This window comes from Terrapene carolina, unplaced genomic scaffold, assembly GCF_002925995.2.
Source record: "Terrapene carolina triunguis isolate 2854851 unplaced genomic scaffold, T_m_triunguis-2.0 Scaffold195, whole genome shotgun sequence".
Taxonomy (NCBI): Eukaryota; Metazoa; Chordata; order Testudines; family Emydidae; genus Terrapene; species Terrapene triunguis.
In genome coordinates, this window is record NW_020664546.1 from 1909693 (window position 1) to 1927404 (window position 17712).

The 17712-nt window shown below is 44.3% G+C and overlaps 1 protein-coding gene across 5 annotated transcripts in view; it reads left to right on the forward strand.

The window, feature by feature from the left end:
- LZTR1 (leucine zipper like transcription regulator 1) overlaps nucleotides 1-17712 on the forward strand; it is a 243911-nt gene that overhangs the window by 124561 nt on the left and 101638 nt on the right. For all 5 annotated transcript variants that reach the window (XM_026655098.2, XM_026655095.2, XM_026655096.2 and 2 more), the window contains exon 10: nucleotides 6077-6229. In XM_026655098.2, coding sequence (XP_026510883.1) covers nucleotides 6077-6229 — 153 coding nt within the window. The remainder of the gene's footprint in view (nucleotides 1-6076; nucleotides 6230-17712) is intronic.

The window sequence follows — 17712 nt, forward strand, 5'->3', positions numbered from 1 at the left end:
CCGGGGTCTTTTGGTTAAAGATTAAGGGGGGGGGGTTTCCATGGGACGCCTAAAGAGGATCTATGATTGGCTATTTTTGCAGATAGCTGGAATCACGGAGTGGGTCACAGATGACCCAAAGGAGAAGCTGCATGAGTCAGTTTGCATTTTAGCTAAAGTTACCTATTGCTTCACACAAGCGGTTATTATATTTCATCAGCCATGAACATATTTCATTAGTGCTGCTGCTGGGGCTTTTTATTCTTTCCCTCCTTGCCCCTCCTCTGGACATGACCCTTGACCGAGTTTGGCAGAAAACTGTGCAGTTTAGTCTAGTTCAAGCTTTAGGCCTGCCCTACTCTGTGTAAAGGCCATCAGCATAACAGATCTCTGTTGGAGGGTTTATTTGGGGCCCACAGATTCAAAGCTCTGGCTATCAAAAAGAAGGCCCACCTGTTCTATTTCCCCACAATTGCTAAATGAAATAATTTCAGTATCTAGTGGAGAAAATAAATAAGGAAGTGTTATTTACTCCTTATAACACACGGACTAGGGGTCACCAAATGAAATTAATAGGCAGCAGGTTTAAAACAAACAAAAGGAAGTATTTTTTCACACAAATGCACAGTCAACCTGTGGTACTCCTTGCCAGAGGGTGTTGTGAAGGCCAAGACTATAACAGGGCTAAAAAAAGAGCTAGTTAAGTTCATGGAGGATAGGTCCATCAATGGCTATTAGCCAGGATGGGCAGGGATGGTGTCCCTAGCCTCTGTTTGCCAGAAGCTGGGAATGAACGACAAGGGATGGATCACTTGATGATTACCTGTTCTGTTCATTCCGTCTGGGGCACCTGGCATTGGCCATTGTCCGAAGACAGAATGCTGGGCTAGATGGACCTTTGGTCTGACCCAGTATGTCCGTCCTTATGGTCTTATATGTATAATATAAAAATATTGAAACCAACATAACAGCCAGGCAAAGCATGAGATAATAGTCTAACTAATACCAGTTCTTCATAGAAAATATAATCTCACTCTAAAAGGTTGCTGAAAAAGAGAAATGAGAAGACAGTCAAATAGCCCTATACTCCTCCTGGAATCAGAGCTTTTGCAAGAACTGCAAAGGAGTTGCAATCTGGCCATTGCTGGGGCCAGCTGAGAGTTGGCCTGGGGTGAGGGAGGGTGATGCACATCTGGCAGAAAGCTGGCATAATCAGCTGCTACATCAACTACCCCGCCATGTACCATGGCATAAGATGTGGTTTAGGGGCACATCGGGTGGAAGACTGCTGCTCTTCACTAGTTTTCAACTACAGAATGGTCTCTTGGGGGAACATAGACTATCAGGGTTGGAAGGGACCTCAGGAGGTCATCTAGTCCAACCCCCTGCTCAAAGCAGGACCAATCCCCAACTAAATCATCCCAGCCAGGGCTTCCTCAAGCCTGACCTTAAAAACCTCTAAGGAAGGAGATTCCACCACCTCCCTAGGTAACCCATTCCAGTGCTTCACCACCCTCCTAGTGAAAAAGTTTTTCCTAATATCCAACCTAAATCTCCCCCACTGCAACTTGAGACCATTACTCCTTGTTCTGTCATCTGCTACCACTGAGAACAGTCTAGATCCATCCTCTTTGGAACCCCCTTTCAGGGAGGTGAAAGCAGCTATCAAATCCCCCCTCATTCTTCTCTTCTGCAGACTAAACAATCCCAGTTCCCTCAGCCTCTCCTCATAAGTCATGTGCTCCAGCCCCGCTGGACTCTTTCCAATTTTTCCAAATCCTTCTTGTAGTGTGGGGCCCAAAACTGGACACAGTACTCCAGATGACGCCTCACCAATGCCGAATAGAGGAGAATGATCACGTCCCTCAATCTGCTGGCAATGCCCCTACTTATACAGCCCAAAATGGCGTTAGCCTTCTTGGCAACAAGGGCACACTGTTGACTCATATCCAACTTCTCGTCCACTGTAACCTCTAGGTCCTTTTCTGCAGAACTGCTGCCTAGCCACTTGGTCCCTAGTCTATACCAGTGCATGGGATTCTTCCGTCCTAAGTGCAGGACTCTGCACTTGTCCTTGTTGAACCTCATCAGATTTCTTTTGTCCCAATCCTCTAATTTGTCTAGGTCCCTCTGTATCCTATCCCTACCTTCCAGTGTATCTACCACTCCTCCCAGTTTAGTGTCATCTGCAAACATAGCCAGCTTGACTAAAGTTAGAACAGTTTCACCTGCTCCAAGCCACCGTGTATATCAGGAATCATAGAATATTAGGGTTGGAAGAGACCACAGGAGGTCATCTAGTCCAATCCCCTGCTCAAAGCAGGACACTACCACTACCAACTCCTTGGTGGCCTGCTCCCACTCTCAAAAACACTAAGCAGATCATGGTGCAGGGGAGAATTTGGCCCAAACAATCAAAATGTCTGACAAATATCACCTTCCTACCCACTCTGTTTATTCTCCAGGTTACGGCTGCATACTTTAAATGAAGCCCTCAGTTTGGTCATGCAGAACAATGGGCAGAGGATGTAAAGCAACAAAATCTAAGGCTCCGATCCACAGAGGTACTTAGGAGTTACAACACCTAACCCCTAGGCTGGCTAGTGCAGTGGTTCTCAAATATATTTGATAGGGCCTCCCTTCTTTGTGTCTGTAGTTGTTTACATGCTCCCCCCCCCCCCCCCCCGTACATATACTGCCACCCTGCTCTGAAGGCAGAGCAGAGAGCAGTGGCTGCTGGCTGGGTGCCCAGCTCTGAAGGCAGCACTGCACCAGCAGCAGCACAGAAGTAAGGGTGGCAATGTGAAAAGTGTCAATATCAGCAGACAATAGCAGACATAGCACCCCATTGCCAGCCTTACTTCTGCACTGCTGCTGCCACTGAGGGGCTGATAGCTGGAGTTCCACTGCCTCCGGGTGAGAGATTGGGGATGAGGGAAGGGGACCCCAAGCCCAAGCAGGGCTCCAGCTGCTCCTTTATCCCTGCCTCCCAGGTGTTCACAGCCCTTCTACACAAGCCCCAGGCACCCAGGGCTGACAGCCAGAGCTCTTCAACAACAACAGAAAAAGCACACAGCTCGCACCTCCCTTGACACATGCCTGTTCCTCCCTAGAGGCCTGTCCCGTAGTTTGAGAATTGCTGCTCTAGTGGAGTCATCAGTCTCGAGTTAGGTTCCCAAGCTCCCCAAACAACGGACAGGGAGAGTTATGCGCCTAAGGTAGGGAGCCTCAGAAGCCAGCATACCGGGCAGGGAGCAGCCTAAGCTACCCAGGAGTGAAATGCAGAGGAGAAGGGCAGGACTTAGGCCCAGAGCCTCAAGGGTTTTTAGGCCCCATGGGTCAGAGGTAGGCACTTTAGGCCAACTCCTCAGAGGTGTTTAGGTGCTTACCTCTCATTGATTTCAATGGGAGTTAGGCATCTAAATATCTTTGAGGATCTGGGCCATCCCTCCACTGTGAGCCCTCTCCTGAAGTTAGTCACCTAAGCAGATCAGCTGCTATGGCAGCCCATGTCCTGAAGTCCAAAACCCAGCTCTTCCTTTCAGGGACAGGAGAAGAGAGAAGGAGCATACACAGGTGTACCCTGACTACCCAATAGCCTGCTTAGTAGGGCATATGGGATGTGGGAGGCCGAAGTTCAAATCCCTGCTCTGTCTTGTATGCATCAGGGGGTTAAACCCACATAGCTGGTGAGTGCCATAACCACCAGGCTATTGGGTAGTCTTGGGAGGTTTCTCTCAATCATTCCTATTGATGCTGTTCCACTTTTATAGAGTAGGGAGGTGAACCTGGCTCACTGACATGCTTTGTGAGTGCCCTACTCATTAGGCTGTGTTGTTGTTATTGCATTACTGTAGCGCCTGAGGAGTCCTGGTCATGGACCAGGACATCATTGGGCCAGGCACTGTATTAACAACACAAAGAAGGCTCCTGCCCCAGGAACAGTCTTTCTCTCTGTGTCCCAATGCATATTTAATTATGTACAGAAAGTGTAGCAGCTCCAACTGGAGAGAATGAGAGACACCTGTCTCAGAATATCCAGCAGCATGGTGGTTAGGCACTGATGTAGGCGACCTGCTCCAAATTCCTGCTCCAAATGAGGCAAAGAGAGATTTGAACTTGGGTCTCCCAGATCCTGCATGAGCTCCCTAACCAGCGGGGAAGACACACAAACACATCTGTAGAAAAATTCTTGACTTGCTCACACCTAGTTGTCTTTTTCTTAGGTCGTTAGTGTGTTCAGAGCACACCAATGGGAATGGGCTCCACTGGGGAGATAGACACTCCCCTGCCTAGTTTGGGAATCCTACTTTGGGGCCCCTAGGGCTCCAGCTGGAGCTTTGTCAGTGCTGCCTGGCAGAAACTTAGGGCATGTCTTCACTACTGGTAGCGCTACATCAGCGCTGCTGCATCAATGCAGCTGTGCCGATATAGTGTGCCTGATGAAGATGCGCTATGTCGGCAGGAGAGCCCTCTCCCGGCAATGTAATTACTCAACCTCAACGAGAGGCGGAAGCTATGTTGGTGAGAGAACATCTCCTGCTGACATAGCATGGTGTGGACACCACTTTAAGTTGATGTAACTTACGTCACTCAGGAGGGTGGCTTTTTCACACCCCTGAGCAAGGAAGTTACATCGATTTTAGCGGTAGTGTAGACAAGCTGTTAGTCTGTGATGGTGCTGCCCATGGGAGCCAACTGAGATCACTCAGGGTGAACTGCAAACAAAACGGGGCAGCCAAACCCCAGAAGCTGGTGGATATTCCAATACTTAGATTTACAAAGCCAGCACAAAACAGCTTCTATAGTACCTCACTGGTTACTTAGAAGTCCAAACAACGCAGTTCCCTTAAAGTACCCAGCCTCAGGCCTCCGTCCAGACGCACATGTCAGATATGATGATGATTACTGAAAATCTTATCTCGTCATATAAAAGAAAAGGTTCTTCCAATCCCAAAGGATCAGCCACATACCCAGGTCCAATTATAACTTAGATCTTACCCAAAATACACGCTTATAGCCAATTCTTATTAACTAAGCTAAAATTTATTAGAAAAGGTAAGAGAGAGAGTTGGTTAAAAGATCAATATACATACAGACTTGAATTCAATTCTTGAGGTTCAGATACATAGCAGAGGTGATCTTGTAGTTGCCAAAAGTCCTTTTAGATATAGTCCATAGGTTATAGTCCAATGTCCATATTCAGGGTGGCTCCAGTCAATGACTGGGGATCTCAATCCTTGTGGCTTAAGATTTCCCCCTCTTGAAACCCAAAGCAGATCTGAGATGAAGTAGGATCGTGTCCTAAGGTTCTTATACATTTCCAGCAGCCTTTTGGTCTGAGAAAACAATAGGCTTAATAGCACAGGGTAATTTATCCATTAAACAGTTCAGATATAGGTTACCACAACCTTCAGAGAGACATATAGACAATAATACTATTTCACTCAAGTATCTTTCCAAATGGTAATACTCCTTTTTTGATCTTTGAATCAAAGCTATAGTAATAGACAAGACTTGTTTGCTTACATCACAAGACCTGAGCAAACATTTCCCCTTCTATCTCTAACAATGCAGACTTGCATTTCAAAGCTCTATTCATTTACATATCTTCCTCACCAGTCTTTAAAGTTGGGCCATAGGTCAAGTCAGTCTGTGAGTTAATTAACTCTTTCTGGCCCTGTCATCTTGCAATGAGCTATTATATTACACTCATAACGTCACATAGATACCTTGGTGTTTGGCGGCAACTGCACGGTGTTTTGAGAATGTCACAGTGATGCCTAAATTGTGCCTAAAGATGCAGAAAGGAGCATAAATACCTTTGTGGATCTGGCATTAAATGTTTGAAATTCTAATCATGAGGTAGCTCTGTCATCGCAGAGAGCAAATGAAGAATAAATATTATTTGTTGATAAAAAGCTAATAGGCCTGGAATAGGACTATATTGTTGTCAATAGGCTGATTTTAAAAGTTTTGTATGTATGAGCCTGACATTTCAGACCCTCAGCCATAGAAGGACTCCTGGTCTTCGTCCAGCTTTTCATGCATCCCATCTATACTTTTACACATTGTTATTTTTAAATCTTGTAACCAGGTGGCCCATCCAGAAGTTGCTGAGAGGGTAGCTGCCCCAGAAGAAGCTCCTTCCTTCTCCTCAGAAGAACGTGGTTTAAAAAAATCTCGAGATGTATTTGGTTTAGATTTCGGCATAACAACAGTTAAACAACAGCCCACAGCAGACTCTGAGGTAACTACAGTGCACGTGAAAAACAAAATACTGCAAACTAAATTCTACTCCAGTAGAGAGAGAACTAGGCCTTTCCATTTTCTCTTTTCAGCTTTTTCCTTGAAAACTAACTTGATCCATTTTGCTTCTCAGTTCTAAACAATGAATTTAGAAGCTTAAATGGCTTTTCTCTGCACATGTTTTAAATCACTGTAGTGAAACCAGTGCAAACTCCTGCATGGATGCTCTCAATTGAATTTAACCCTGATTTATATTGGTTCACTTTAAATACTTAAGGCATTAACTTCAGCTAAATGATGTAAACTAGGTTTAAATCAAATTAAGTGCCTCCACCTGGAGATCTGAACAGGTTTAACTACATTGATTTTAACACGCATGGATGCTCTACCTTTCAACCCATCGAATTCAAATGTGGGGATTGTTGTATTAATTTAGATGGAATAAATGGGCCAAAAGTGTTAACATAATCCAGTTACTGTGTAACATTAAATAGTGTTAAACAAGGTCTGGGGTTTGGCATATGGAGACTTCAGCCTGCTCAGTCCCATGGCAAACATACTATTAAACCTTTGTGGCAAACCCAGGACAAACAGCTACAAAGGGGGTAGTAATCAGTCCCAGGGGGTTAAAAAGGCCTCTCCCAAGCCACTGAAGAGAAAGAACCATGGGGAAATAAGGTTCAGCTGGGCAAGGGGTTACTAGGGAACTAATTAGGTTCAGCTGGCTCCAACTGCTTGGGACCTTTTTAAACCCTCCCCAGCATGGAAGGGGGGGAGAGAACTAGGGAAGCTGCCAGTAAGTTAGGAGCAGCAAGGCTCTGAACCCTTCCTGCAAGGAAAGCTGCACTCTGTCCCCAGAAGGGAAGATAAACAAGCACAAGGGGCTGACTGAGAAAAGGAATAGCCAAACCCTGTGCTACCTGCAAGGATTTGCCTTGCCCAAGCCTGTGTCTCCACTGCTAAAAAGGACTGAGCCTGCTGAGGAGAAGAAGGTACTTTGCCACACCTTTTAACCTTTTATTAAAGTTACAGAAAAGAAGGAAAAACAGTTAAAGCCTTTGAACTGTAAAGTATTAAGTAAGGCTTTTATTTTAACAACATCCACTTTTCCCTTTAGCTGGAGACTGTTTTAGAAGAAATCCACTCTTTCTTCCCCCCCCCCCCCCCTGCTGCCCCATTTGACAGTCTCAAAGATGGTAACTGTCATTGCAGGAGGTGTTTGGGATTCAACTGGAGCCAGTAGGGGTAGTGATGTCATCTAGGTCCCTCTCTCTCTGGCCTCTTCTGGTCACCTCTCAGGATCAGGAAGGTGAAGGCCCAAGGTCCCAGGAAACAATGGGGGTGGCAGCCATGATGGTGAACCTTGCTCCAGTAGCCTCTGTCTGTCCTTCCTTTTTGTTCTTTCATACTTTCTTCACAACACCTTTTTTAAGGACCCATAAAGGGAGTGAAATACACCCCCCTCCCCCGATTATTTTGTCCACCAATTACCTCATATATCTTACATACCAATTTTGGCTCATTAACTTCTAGCTCTATGTCCTTTTATTTTTATAAGCATAATTTTAAAACAGTCTTTGAATCTTATTAATTTGGCTTCTTTGTTTAGACCAATTTAGTTATTTTGTTTCTTTTTTGTACTTTTTTCCATCAACATTTGTTGTTATAGTTTATTATAACATCTTTTGAATGCTTACATTCTTTTTATAGTTGTCAAAACACGACTGTAATCTCAACTGCGTGGATGGCTCATGGAGAGAGAGGCTATATTGAATGTAGGCAGAACCCAAATCTGTACAGGGTTTTATACATCAAATCAGTACCTTGATCAGCACCATGGAGAGAATTGGTAACTAGTATAGTCTAGATAGCACATGTGAAGTTTGTTCTCTTCACAAGAAGCACCCAAAAGTAAAAGCATTGCTGCATTCTACAGTAGCTGAATTATGCAGATGTTCAGGGTAGCCACAGCAGGGTATAGCTATAATCCATCCTGGAGATAAAAAGGCAAAGATGACTGTGGAAGTCTGCATCTGAGAGCAAAAGTCACAACCAAGAGCTAAAGGAACTCCAGATTGTAAATCTGATTGACATTAAGCAGGCAAACAACTTCAACAGATGGAGCAAGGATTACAGCAGCCATCTCCTCTAGAGGCTTCTCCTGAACTACCAAGATCAATGTGCTATACCTGGATGGAACTTCAGTCACTGTTTCATCCAGATCCCTATCTCGGTCAGGCTCAGGCACTAAGTGAGGAAGATCACACTGATTAGATTGGGTGAAAATGAGACCTAGAGCTGACAGGTGCCACCATGCTGATGGTGCTGCAACTTCACATATCAGCCCCCTGTGCACTTTGAATGAGAGGAGTGACAATAGAACCTTGCAATATCCCACACAGGAGGGCCATTGAGGTAGGTGAACAGTCAAGAAAACTACCCTCTGGGATTTTCCTAGAGGAAAGATGGAGTCATTCAAATGGGATTCCATCCATCATGGTCAGATCAAGTCAACAACATTCCAAACATTCCATGGCTAATGGTACCAAAGGCTGCTGACAGATCTGATAGGAGATCATCTGCCAACAAGGCGAATGTGTTTTCTGTGCCATTGCACACAAAATATTATGCTAATAGGATTTTACTCAGCTGCAAAATCAAGACTCAAAAGTTTGGAGATGCCAGAATTAATGTTGCCCATATTTGTGCATATGCATTATGATACAGTCTTTAATTATGTGATGAAATAATATTTTTCCACAGTATATGAAACAGAGCATGCATAATTAAATATTGTATCATAATACATATACACAAGAGGACAGCAATCTTAAATCTGGCATTTCTTAACTTTGCAACCTAAAATAACTTTATTTTAATATTGTTTTTGTATTTAATTGCTTGGGGGTTTTTTTTTTTTCAGAAGAATTCTACTATGTGTAGAATTCCCCAGCCTCAATTGTACACAGACTAAAGGGTTTGAATGCTAAACCACTGCACTGCAGTTCAGAGCACTTAAGTTAAAGCAGAGGTCTCCAAACTGTGGGGCGCACCCAGCCCCACCCTGCCCCCAGCTCTCAGCTCCACACCTGGCCTCGGCCCCTATCTTGGCACTGCAGCTTCACTCTTGGTCCTGTCCCAGCCCCCAGCCTCAGCCCCTGGCCATGACTCTGGCCCTAGCCCTGCTCCCGTCCCCAGAGCCACTCCTAGCTTTGGCCCCCATGCCGCTGTCCGCATTCCCCTGCAGCCTGCCTTGCTTCTGGCCCTGGGGAGGGGGCAGGGGGCATGGACCGGGATAAGGAGGGGCACGACCCTCAAAAGTTTGGGGACCACTAAGCATAAGGTATAATTACATTAGCTGGTCAAAGGAGAGTGGAGACAGCTGTTACCTTTTGAGACCAACCACTACAGGAGGACATATATCACACTAAGTAGTGGGTTCCCTATACAGGAGTAGCCCCCTTTTACAGGCAGCAAATGTATCTTTTAGACCAGGTCTGCACTACAAACTTTTGCTGGCTTAGCTGTGTTGGTCAGGATGTGTAGATTTGTGATCTTGGCCTAACAGAGCTGCACTTTTAAAAGCCCATATTGTAGACACAGTTATACCAGTGAAACTGCACTGTTGCCTCTTCAGGGAGTGGGCTGGAATAAGCTATACTGCCATAAGCACAGTTTTGCTGGTATAAGCTGTTTTCATGTAGCAGCGCTTTGCCAATATAATATACCAGCATAGCTACACCAGCAAAGTGCTCCAAGTTAGACCTGGATTTAAACTTTTATGCTTGTCACACTGTCTGGAGTGGCTTACGAGAAGAGTGAGGGGGGATTTGATAGCAGCCTTCAACTACCTGAAGGGGGGTTCCAAAGAGGATGGAGCTAGGTTCTTCTCAGTGGTGGCAGATGACAGAACAAGGAGCAATGGTCTCAAGTTGCAGTGGGGGAGGTCTAGGTTGGATATTAGGAAAAACTATTTCACTAGGAGGGTGGTGAAACACTGGAATGGGTTCCTCAGGGAGGTGGTGATATCTCCATCCTTAGAGGTTTTTAAGGCCCGGCTTGACAAAGCCCTGGCTGGGATGATTTTGTTGGGGTTGGTCTAGATGACCTCCTGAGGTCTCTTCCAACGCTAATCTTCTATGATTCTATGTGAGTGCCTACCTCAGGGCAGACTGTCAAAAACAGGGCAGATACCCCAAACTGGTGGTGTTCTATAATTAGATTTCACCAAGCCAGTAACAAATGTGAACTTCTGGATTATTATCATGGATGGTGGGTGGAGCCCCCCTTCAGGCAGGCTAGTCCCCGGCTCTGCCCCCTCCCCCCCCCCCCCCCCCCCCCCCCCCCCCCCCCCCCCCCCCCCCCCCGGAGGAGCCCCGGCCAGCCAAAGCCCTGAGCCTCCCCCAAAGCCCTGAGCCTCCCCCAAACCTGCCTGGAGGAGCCCTGGGCCACCCGCACCCACGCCTCCTCTCCCCAGACCCTAAGCTGCCACGGGGAAAAGCGTCTCTCTCTCGTCCGAAGAAGCTTTTCATATGCCCCATGCATGTTCCGGGGCGGCCGTGGAGGCGGTATTTGCTACTCAGCTTCCTGGGTTCATTAGTAATTTCTCTGGAGTCCGCTGTCCGTGATCATTATAACAGTCTTACCGTGGAGTCACAGGCAGTCCCCTTAGACTCTCGCGGCTGTCTTGCCTCCCAGACAAACTGGACTTAGTGGTAACATTTACACCAAAATCACACCATATGCACATTGCTTACAGTCCCAACAGACTAGTCACTTAACCTAAATCAATTGGTACCCTAGATCAATTGGTACCCTAGCTCTTACACCAAAGACTACATCTGTGGCCAATCCTGTAATAAACTATCTGTTTTTTTACAGGTTAAAGCAAGCTAACATATACACACAAATGAGTTACCATCTAAATCCTAAGAAGAGCAACAGAGTTGTTTTGATCTGTCAATTCAAAGTGTCTTTCAGGGCAGACCCATGAGGTAACCCTTGGAGAACTCCGTCTTCAGTTTGGTTTCTCTGGCCCTGTAAGAGTTCAAACAGCAAATAGATGAAAAATCTTCACATCAACAATTTTTATTTCCTCTTCCAGCATTCAGATGGATGAGACCAGGCCTTTTGCACATACTTCTCCATGGGTAGATAGGGCAGTTAACAAAGCTTTTGTCTTATAATGGCTCACTTAAATTTTGATAGTCCTTCTGGATGGATTGGCGGATGATTCCCATGCCTGGGTTCACAAGTTCAGAGCAAATATTTTCAAAGTTATAAAGCAAAACTTACATATTTTCTTATAGCATGCAATACAGACATAGCAAATGAGATTAATGCATGCAGCAACTTAGAAGCATTTCCTAGAGTCTAAACACGAAATACATTCTTATAAGACTAACACCTGTTTTGAGCAAAATTAACATACAGGTGAACGGGTCTGGTCTCCAGTTATGAATCTGTCAGTTCTTAGCTAATGCCTGCAATTTTGGCAAGAGCTGGCACCTGGTTATACTGCTGCTTATCACTGTAGTGTCTGAGCCCAATTCTCATGGTAGGACCTGGCAGAGTCTTTCTAAGAGGGGTTGGTGGAGAATGGAGAGCAGAGTTCTATTCCCAGCTTGTGTAAACTATAAAGCCTTTTTCAATAAGAAGGGTTGTGAAGGGCACAACGTTATTAACATCAGTTAATAGAAGAAGTGAATATAGAACAGATGGTTTCCAGTTCCCAGGGTAGTGCATCATTTCCTGTTCTAAGGGTGGGTGGTAGCAGAAGGAGGACGAAGATCTGTTTGTGGATGTTCTGGGAGTTAGGTGCCCCAGCACCTGTGTTCCCTGTAAACTGTGCGCTTGGGTTGTGGTGCAGGAGAGGTTCAAGTGCTGCCCAGCTGATTAGCAGAGCATGCACAGCCGGCAGCATGTATTCAGGTGCCCCTCCCACCACGTTGCTCAGTCCTGCAGCTACTCCCGGGACCCTCCTGATGTCTGTGCAGAGTGGGGCGGGGGGGAGGAGGGTGCTGATGTCAGGGTGTCCCCCTCCCCCTGTACCCTGTCTCCGCAGAGCAGGGCAGAGGGGACAGCCTGGCTCACAAGGACTCAGAGATGCTGCAGTCTGAGGTCTGAATGGTGAGTGGCTGAGTGCCTTTCTTAAATAGAGAGTGCACTGTTTCTGTCCAAGCTGAACAGTTGCCTTCACTGTGTCTGCCCTGAAAGACAGGGTCTGCCCTGAATACACAGCAAAAGATAGGCTGCCTAAGCAAGCTTCTCTGGCCTTCTTTTCAGAGACTAATAACAGAGTGATTGCCAAAGAAAAGAAATCCCTTTTGTGGTCACAAGTTCATAATAGCCTCAGCTCAGATCTAGCATCAGTTCATGGGGCTTCAGTAGGACAATTCCTTATTGGCTGGGGTTCAGCTTTCTTTCTTTTTTAATTTTCAGACAGAGTTTGGTGGAAAATAACAGTTCAGAGTCCAGTTTGCAGGCAATTTGATGGGTTTATTGGGGCTAAACAAGCAAGCATATTTTGAAGCCCTTTACCCCAGTTAGGCTTATTTTTATATGCTAATAGAGTTTAACTGTGTTCTGAAGCACTTTACACCAGTTGGACTATTTCTATGCACCAATAGAGGGTTTTTTCCCCTCCCCCAACTACTGTTTTATACGCCGATAGAACCTCCATCTTCTCCTAACTTCTAGCTCTGCATGCCGACGCACTCCCTTCCCCTTTTTGGCAAACTTAATTATACTTGTAGCTCATAGTCATCCTGTGATCAACCAATACTCCGAGGTCCTTCTCCTCCTCTGTTACTTCCAACTGATGCGTCCCCAATTTATAACCAAAATTCTTGTTATTAATCCCTAAATGCATGATCTTGCACTTTTCACTATTAAATTTCATCCTATTACTATTACTCCAGTTTACAAGGTCATCCAGATCTTCCTGTATGATATCCCGGTCCTTCTCTGTATTAGCAATACCTCCCAGCTTTATGTCATCCGCAAACTTTATTAGCACATTCCCACTTTTTGTGCCAAGGTCAGTAATAAAAAGATTAAATAAGATTGGTCCCAAAACCGATCCCTGTGGAACTCCACTAGTTCCTCCTTCCAGCCTGACAGTTCACCTTTCAGTACGACCCATTGTAGTCTCCCCTTTAATCAGTTCCTTATCCACCTTTCAGTTTTCATATTGATCCCCATCTTTTCCAATTTAGCTAATAATTCCCCATGTGGAACCGTATCAAATGCCTTACTGAAATCGAGGTAAATTAGATCCACTGCATTTCCTTTGTCTAAAAAATCTGTTACCTTCTCAAAGAAGGAGATCAGGTTGGTTTGGCACGATCTACCTTTTGTAAAACCATGTTGTATTTTGTCCCAATTACCATTGACCTCAATATCCTTAACTACTTTCACCTTCAAAATTTTTTCCAAGACCTTGCATACTACAGATGTCAAACTAACAGGCCTATAGTTACTCAGATCACGTTTTTTTCCTTTCTTAAAAATTGGACCTATGTTAGCAATTCTCCAGTCGTGTGGTACAACCCCTGAGTTTACTGATTCATTAAAAATTCTTGCTAATGGGCTTGCAATTTCATGTGCCAGTTCCTTTAATATTCTTGGATGAAGATTATCTGGGCCCCCCGATTTAGTCCCATTAAGCTGTTCAAGTTTGGCTTCTGCCGGGGATGTGGTAATATCTACCTCCATATCCTCATTGCCATTTGACATCCTACCATTATCCCTAAGCTCCTCATTAGCCTCATTAAATACTGAGGCAAAGTATTTGTTTAAGGATAATCTAGGCATGGCCCAATATCTAACCTCCACTCCATCCTCAGTGTTTAGCGGTCCCACTTCTTCTTAGCGGTCCCACTTCTTCTTGGGTCTTGGGTTTGGGGTTAAGACCACCTCTTTTGTACCTGGTGGGAGGGGTAAGGAGCGGAGTTACTTGTGGCCATGGTTACTTTTTTGCAGACTTTGTGTTTTTCTTACACCTTCCAGCCGCTTGGTTACCATAGCAACCCTTGCTTGATTTGGTCCCCTTATCTACTTTTGTTACTGAAAGGCAAGGCTATTAGCTTGCGGGTGAATGGGGGGGAGAGGGGATGGTGGTGGTGGTGGTGCAGCCTTGTGCTTTTACATACATTTTTTTTGCTTGCTTATTCAGCCTGTTTAAATTAAAAGCAAGGCCAGAAGCAAGATTATTATTGTTTACTCTTTACCCTATTTACATTACATTTTCCTAACACTCCTTCCAACCGTTCCCTAAGGATTGGGGCTTTGTGTGGACCAGAGGTCCTGCCCATTTCCTAGATCAGGAAGAATGCTTTGAGCCTCTTTAATATCAGGCTGTTGATCCACATTCCTTTCTTTGTCCGTTTGTCCCAGGAGAATTCAGTTTGAACTAGTATATGCAAACCTCTCCTGAGGGTAGCTTCAAAAAGTTGATAACCAGAAGAATTACATTAGCATCTGTCTCCCCCTAGAGGCATTACATGCAATCTCACAGTAACACATAGCACAATTGCATTTTTAATCCGATGTACCCCAAAGGTATTAAACCTAATTCAGTGAAGTTTTTCTTAATTCTGTAACAAACAGGGCTATGTCAGCAAGGCGTTTATTTTATCAATATCCCTTATTCCCTTTCGCTGCAGAGTCTTTAGAAGGACAAGATGACAATAAATGTTCTTTTTTGGGGGGAAGAGAAAAGTTAATTGAGATGGGCTGGAGGTGTTGTTGTTTTTAAAGTCTGATCCCATTTTCCTTGAAGACAAAACAAGACAAACACACACAAAAGGGGAGAGAAAAGAACAAGAAAGATAGAAAATGCAGCTTCTCTCTCTGGGGTTGACTCACATTTACAACCTCAGTGCTGGAGAAACAGAGGTCCAGTACACAGTCTGATCGGACACTCCAAGACCTGGCAACTTGTACCAGCATCAGGCTGTTTAGGGCATTGCTTATCTGCTTCTTTCTGGTCACAGGCTTACAGCAGTGCTGCAGAGTATACAACCTCATTAGGCAGAAGGACAAGGATAGGGACGAGAAGAAATAAGGTGGGGAAGGAAAAGGACACACAAGAGGTGGTGTTGAGAAGGTCGCACATCCCAAATGGCGTTCGGGATTTAACTGGAGCTGGTGGAGGTGGTGATGTCATCTGGTTCCCAATTTCTGGCCCGGCCTGGTTAGGACATCTCTCAGAAGTAGGATGATGAAGGCCCAACAGTGTCACAGTGGAACCTGAGGTCCCAGGCGATAGTGGGGGTGACACCCATGATGATGGCACTCACACCTTTCCTATCCTCCCATCTCTCAGTCAACAGTTGTTAGACAGCCCCCCTTTCCTCCCAAAAGTCTTCTCTTTTAAGGACCTCGAAAGGGAGTGATGAGTGGAATAGCCCATCCCCTTATTATTTTGTTTATCATTTAGGCCTAATTTCCAACACACCAATTTTGGTCCATTGATTTTTGGTTCCAAACATCTCTTGTTTACCAGGTACGTTCTTAACTCAGTCCTTGAATTATATCAGGAGGCCTTTTTGTTTGGATTCAGAGTAGCAGCCGTGTTAGTCTGTATCCGCAAAAAGAACAGGAGTACTTGTGGCACCTTAGAGACTAACAAATTTATTAATTTGTTAGTCTCTAAGGTGCCACAAGTACTCCTGTTCTTTTTGTTTGGACTAATTCTGTCTTACTGTCTCTCTTTTGCCCCTTTTGCCATTATCATTTGTTGTTATAGGCTACTGTAACATTTTATGAACTTTCATTCAATTCTCTCAATTGAGCTCACAATTAAGGTAAATTTGTAGGCCCAGTTATTGAAAGAGGTCCAATGGGACCTGGTGTAAATTGGCTGAGGATCTGGGCATTGGCCCCTAATGGACACAAAGCTATTGATTGTTCAAGGTATTAGCCTTGTTACCTGGCAATGCAGGAAGGAATTAAACTAGAGAATTAAGAGAAAACAACTTATAAGTGAGATTGCTACTGCATCAGTCTTTACTTTGAGCAATAAATCTTGCAATACTGGGGAAGTTCTAGAACTGGGGGGGGGGCGGGGAGCTAATGTGCCTATATTTGAAAAGAGTGAATGTGATGACCTGGGTAACTATATGCTAGTTAGCCTGACTTCGCTCCCAGACAACATAATGAAACGGCTGACACAGGAGTCAGTCAGTAAAGGATGGGAACCTAAATAGTGTCAATCAACAGGGTTTCCTGAAAAATGGGTCTTGTCAAACAAGCTTGGTATCTTTTGATAACATATACAGTTTGATTGATAAAGGTAAGTGTGTGGACTTCTGTACGATGTTTGACTTAATTCCACATGACATACTGATTGAAAAATAAGAGTACCATGTAAACTTAATATAACAGATGTTAAATGGATTAAAAACTGGTTTGTAGATAGTTCTCAAAATTGTTAATGGAGAATCCTCATCTGTTCATTGAGGGTGTTTCAAATAGGATCCAACAAGAATTTGTCTTGGACCAGTGTTATTCAATTAGCTTTATCAGTATGTTTCATAGATCTTCATCAGTGATCTGGAAGAAAATTTAAAATCACTGCTTGCAAAGTTTGCAGAAAACAGTGTTTAGTGGAGTGATAAATAATGTTGAGGATAGGTCATATATACAGAGTGATCTGGAACACTTGGTAAGCAGGCAATAAACAATCAACATACTTTTTTAATTCATCCCAATGCAAGATTGTATGTCTAGGAAGAAAGAATGTAAGTCACAATTATAGGATGAGAGACAGTATCTTCAAAAGCAATTACTCTTAAAAAGATTTAAGGATCATGGTGAATAACCAGCTGAACATGAGTTCTCAGTACAGTGCTGTGGCAAAAGGACTCATTCAGTTCTTTGATGTATGTGTAGGGGAATATCGAGCGGGAGTGAGGAGGTAGAACTATCTTTGGTATTCATTTACTCAGCATTAATGATGCCATTACTGGCGTACCGTGTCCAGTTCTGGTGTCTGCACTTCAAAAAGGAAGTTGAGAAATTGGAAAGCGATGAGAAAAGAGCTACAAATATAATTTGAGGTTTGGAAAACCTACCTACAGTGAGAGACTTAAGAAATTCAATCTATTAAGTTTATCAAAGAGAAGGCTAAGAGGTGACTTGATCACAGTCTGTCAGTATCTACATGAGAAGATTTCTGATGGCAGAGGGCTTTTTAATCTAACAAACATAACAAGATCTGGTGTCTAGAAGCTGAAGTTAGATTAGTTGAAACTGGAAACAAGAAGCAAATGTTTAAAAGTGAGGGGAATTAATCGTTGGACCAAATTACCGAGGGATGTGGCAAGTTCTCCATCACTCAGAGTTTTAAATTGGATGTCTGTTTCACAGTGCTACATTTTAGCTCAACCAGAAGTTCTGGGCTTAATTCAGGAATCTCTGGATGTAATTCTGTAGCTTTTGCTATACAGAAGATCAGACTCACTAGATGACCATAGTGAT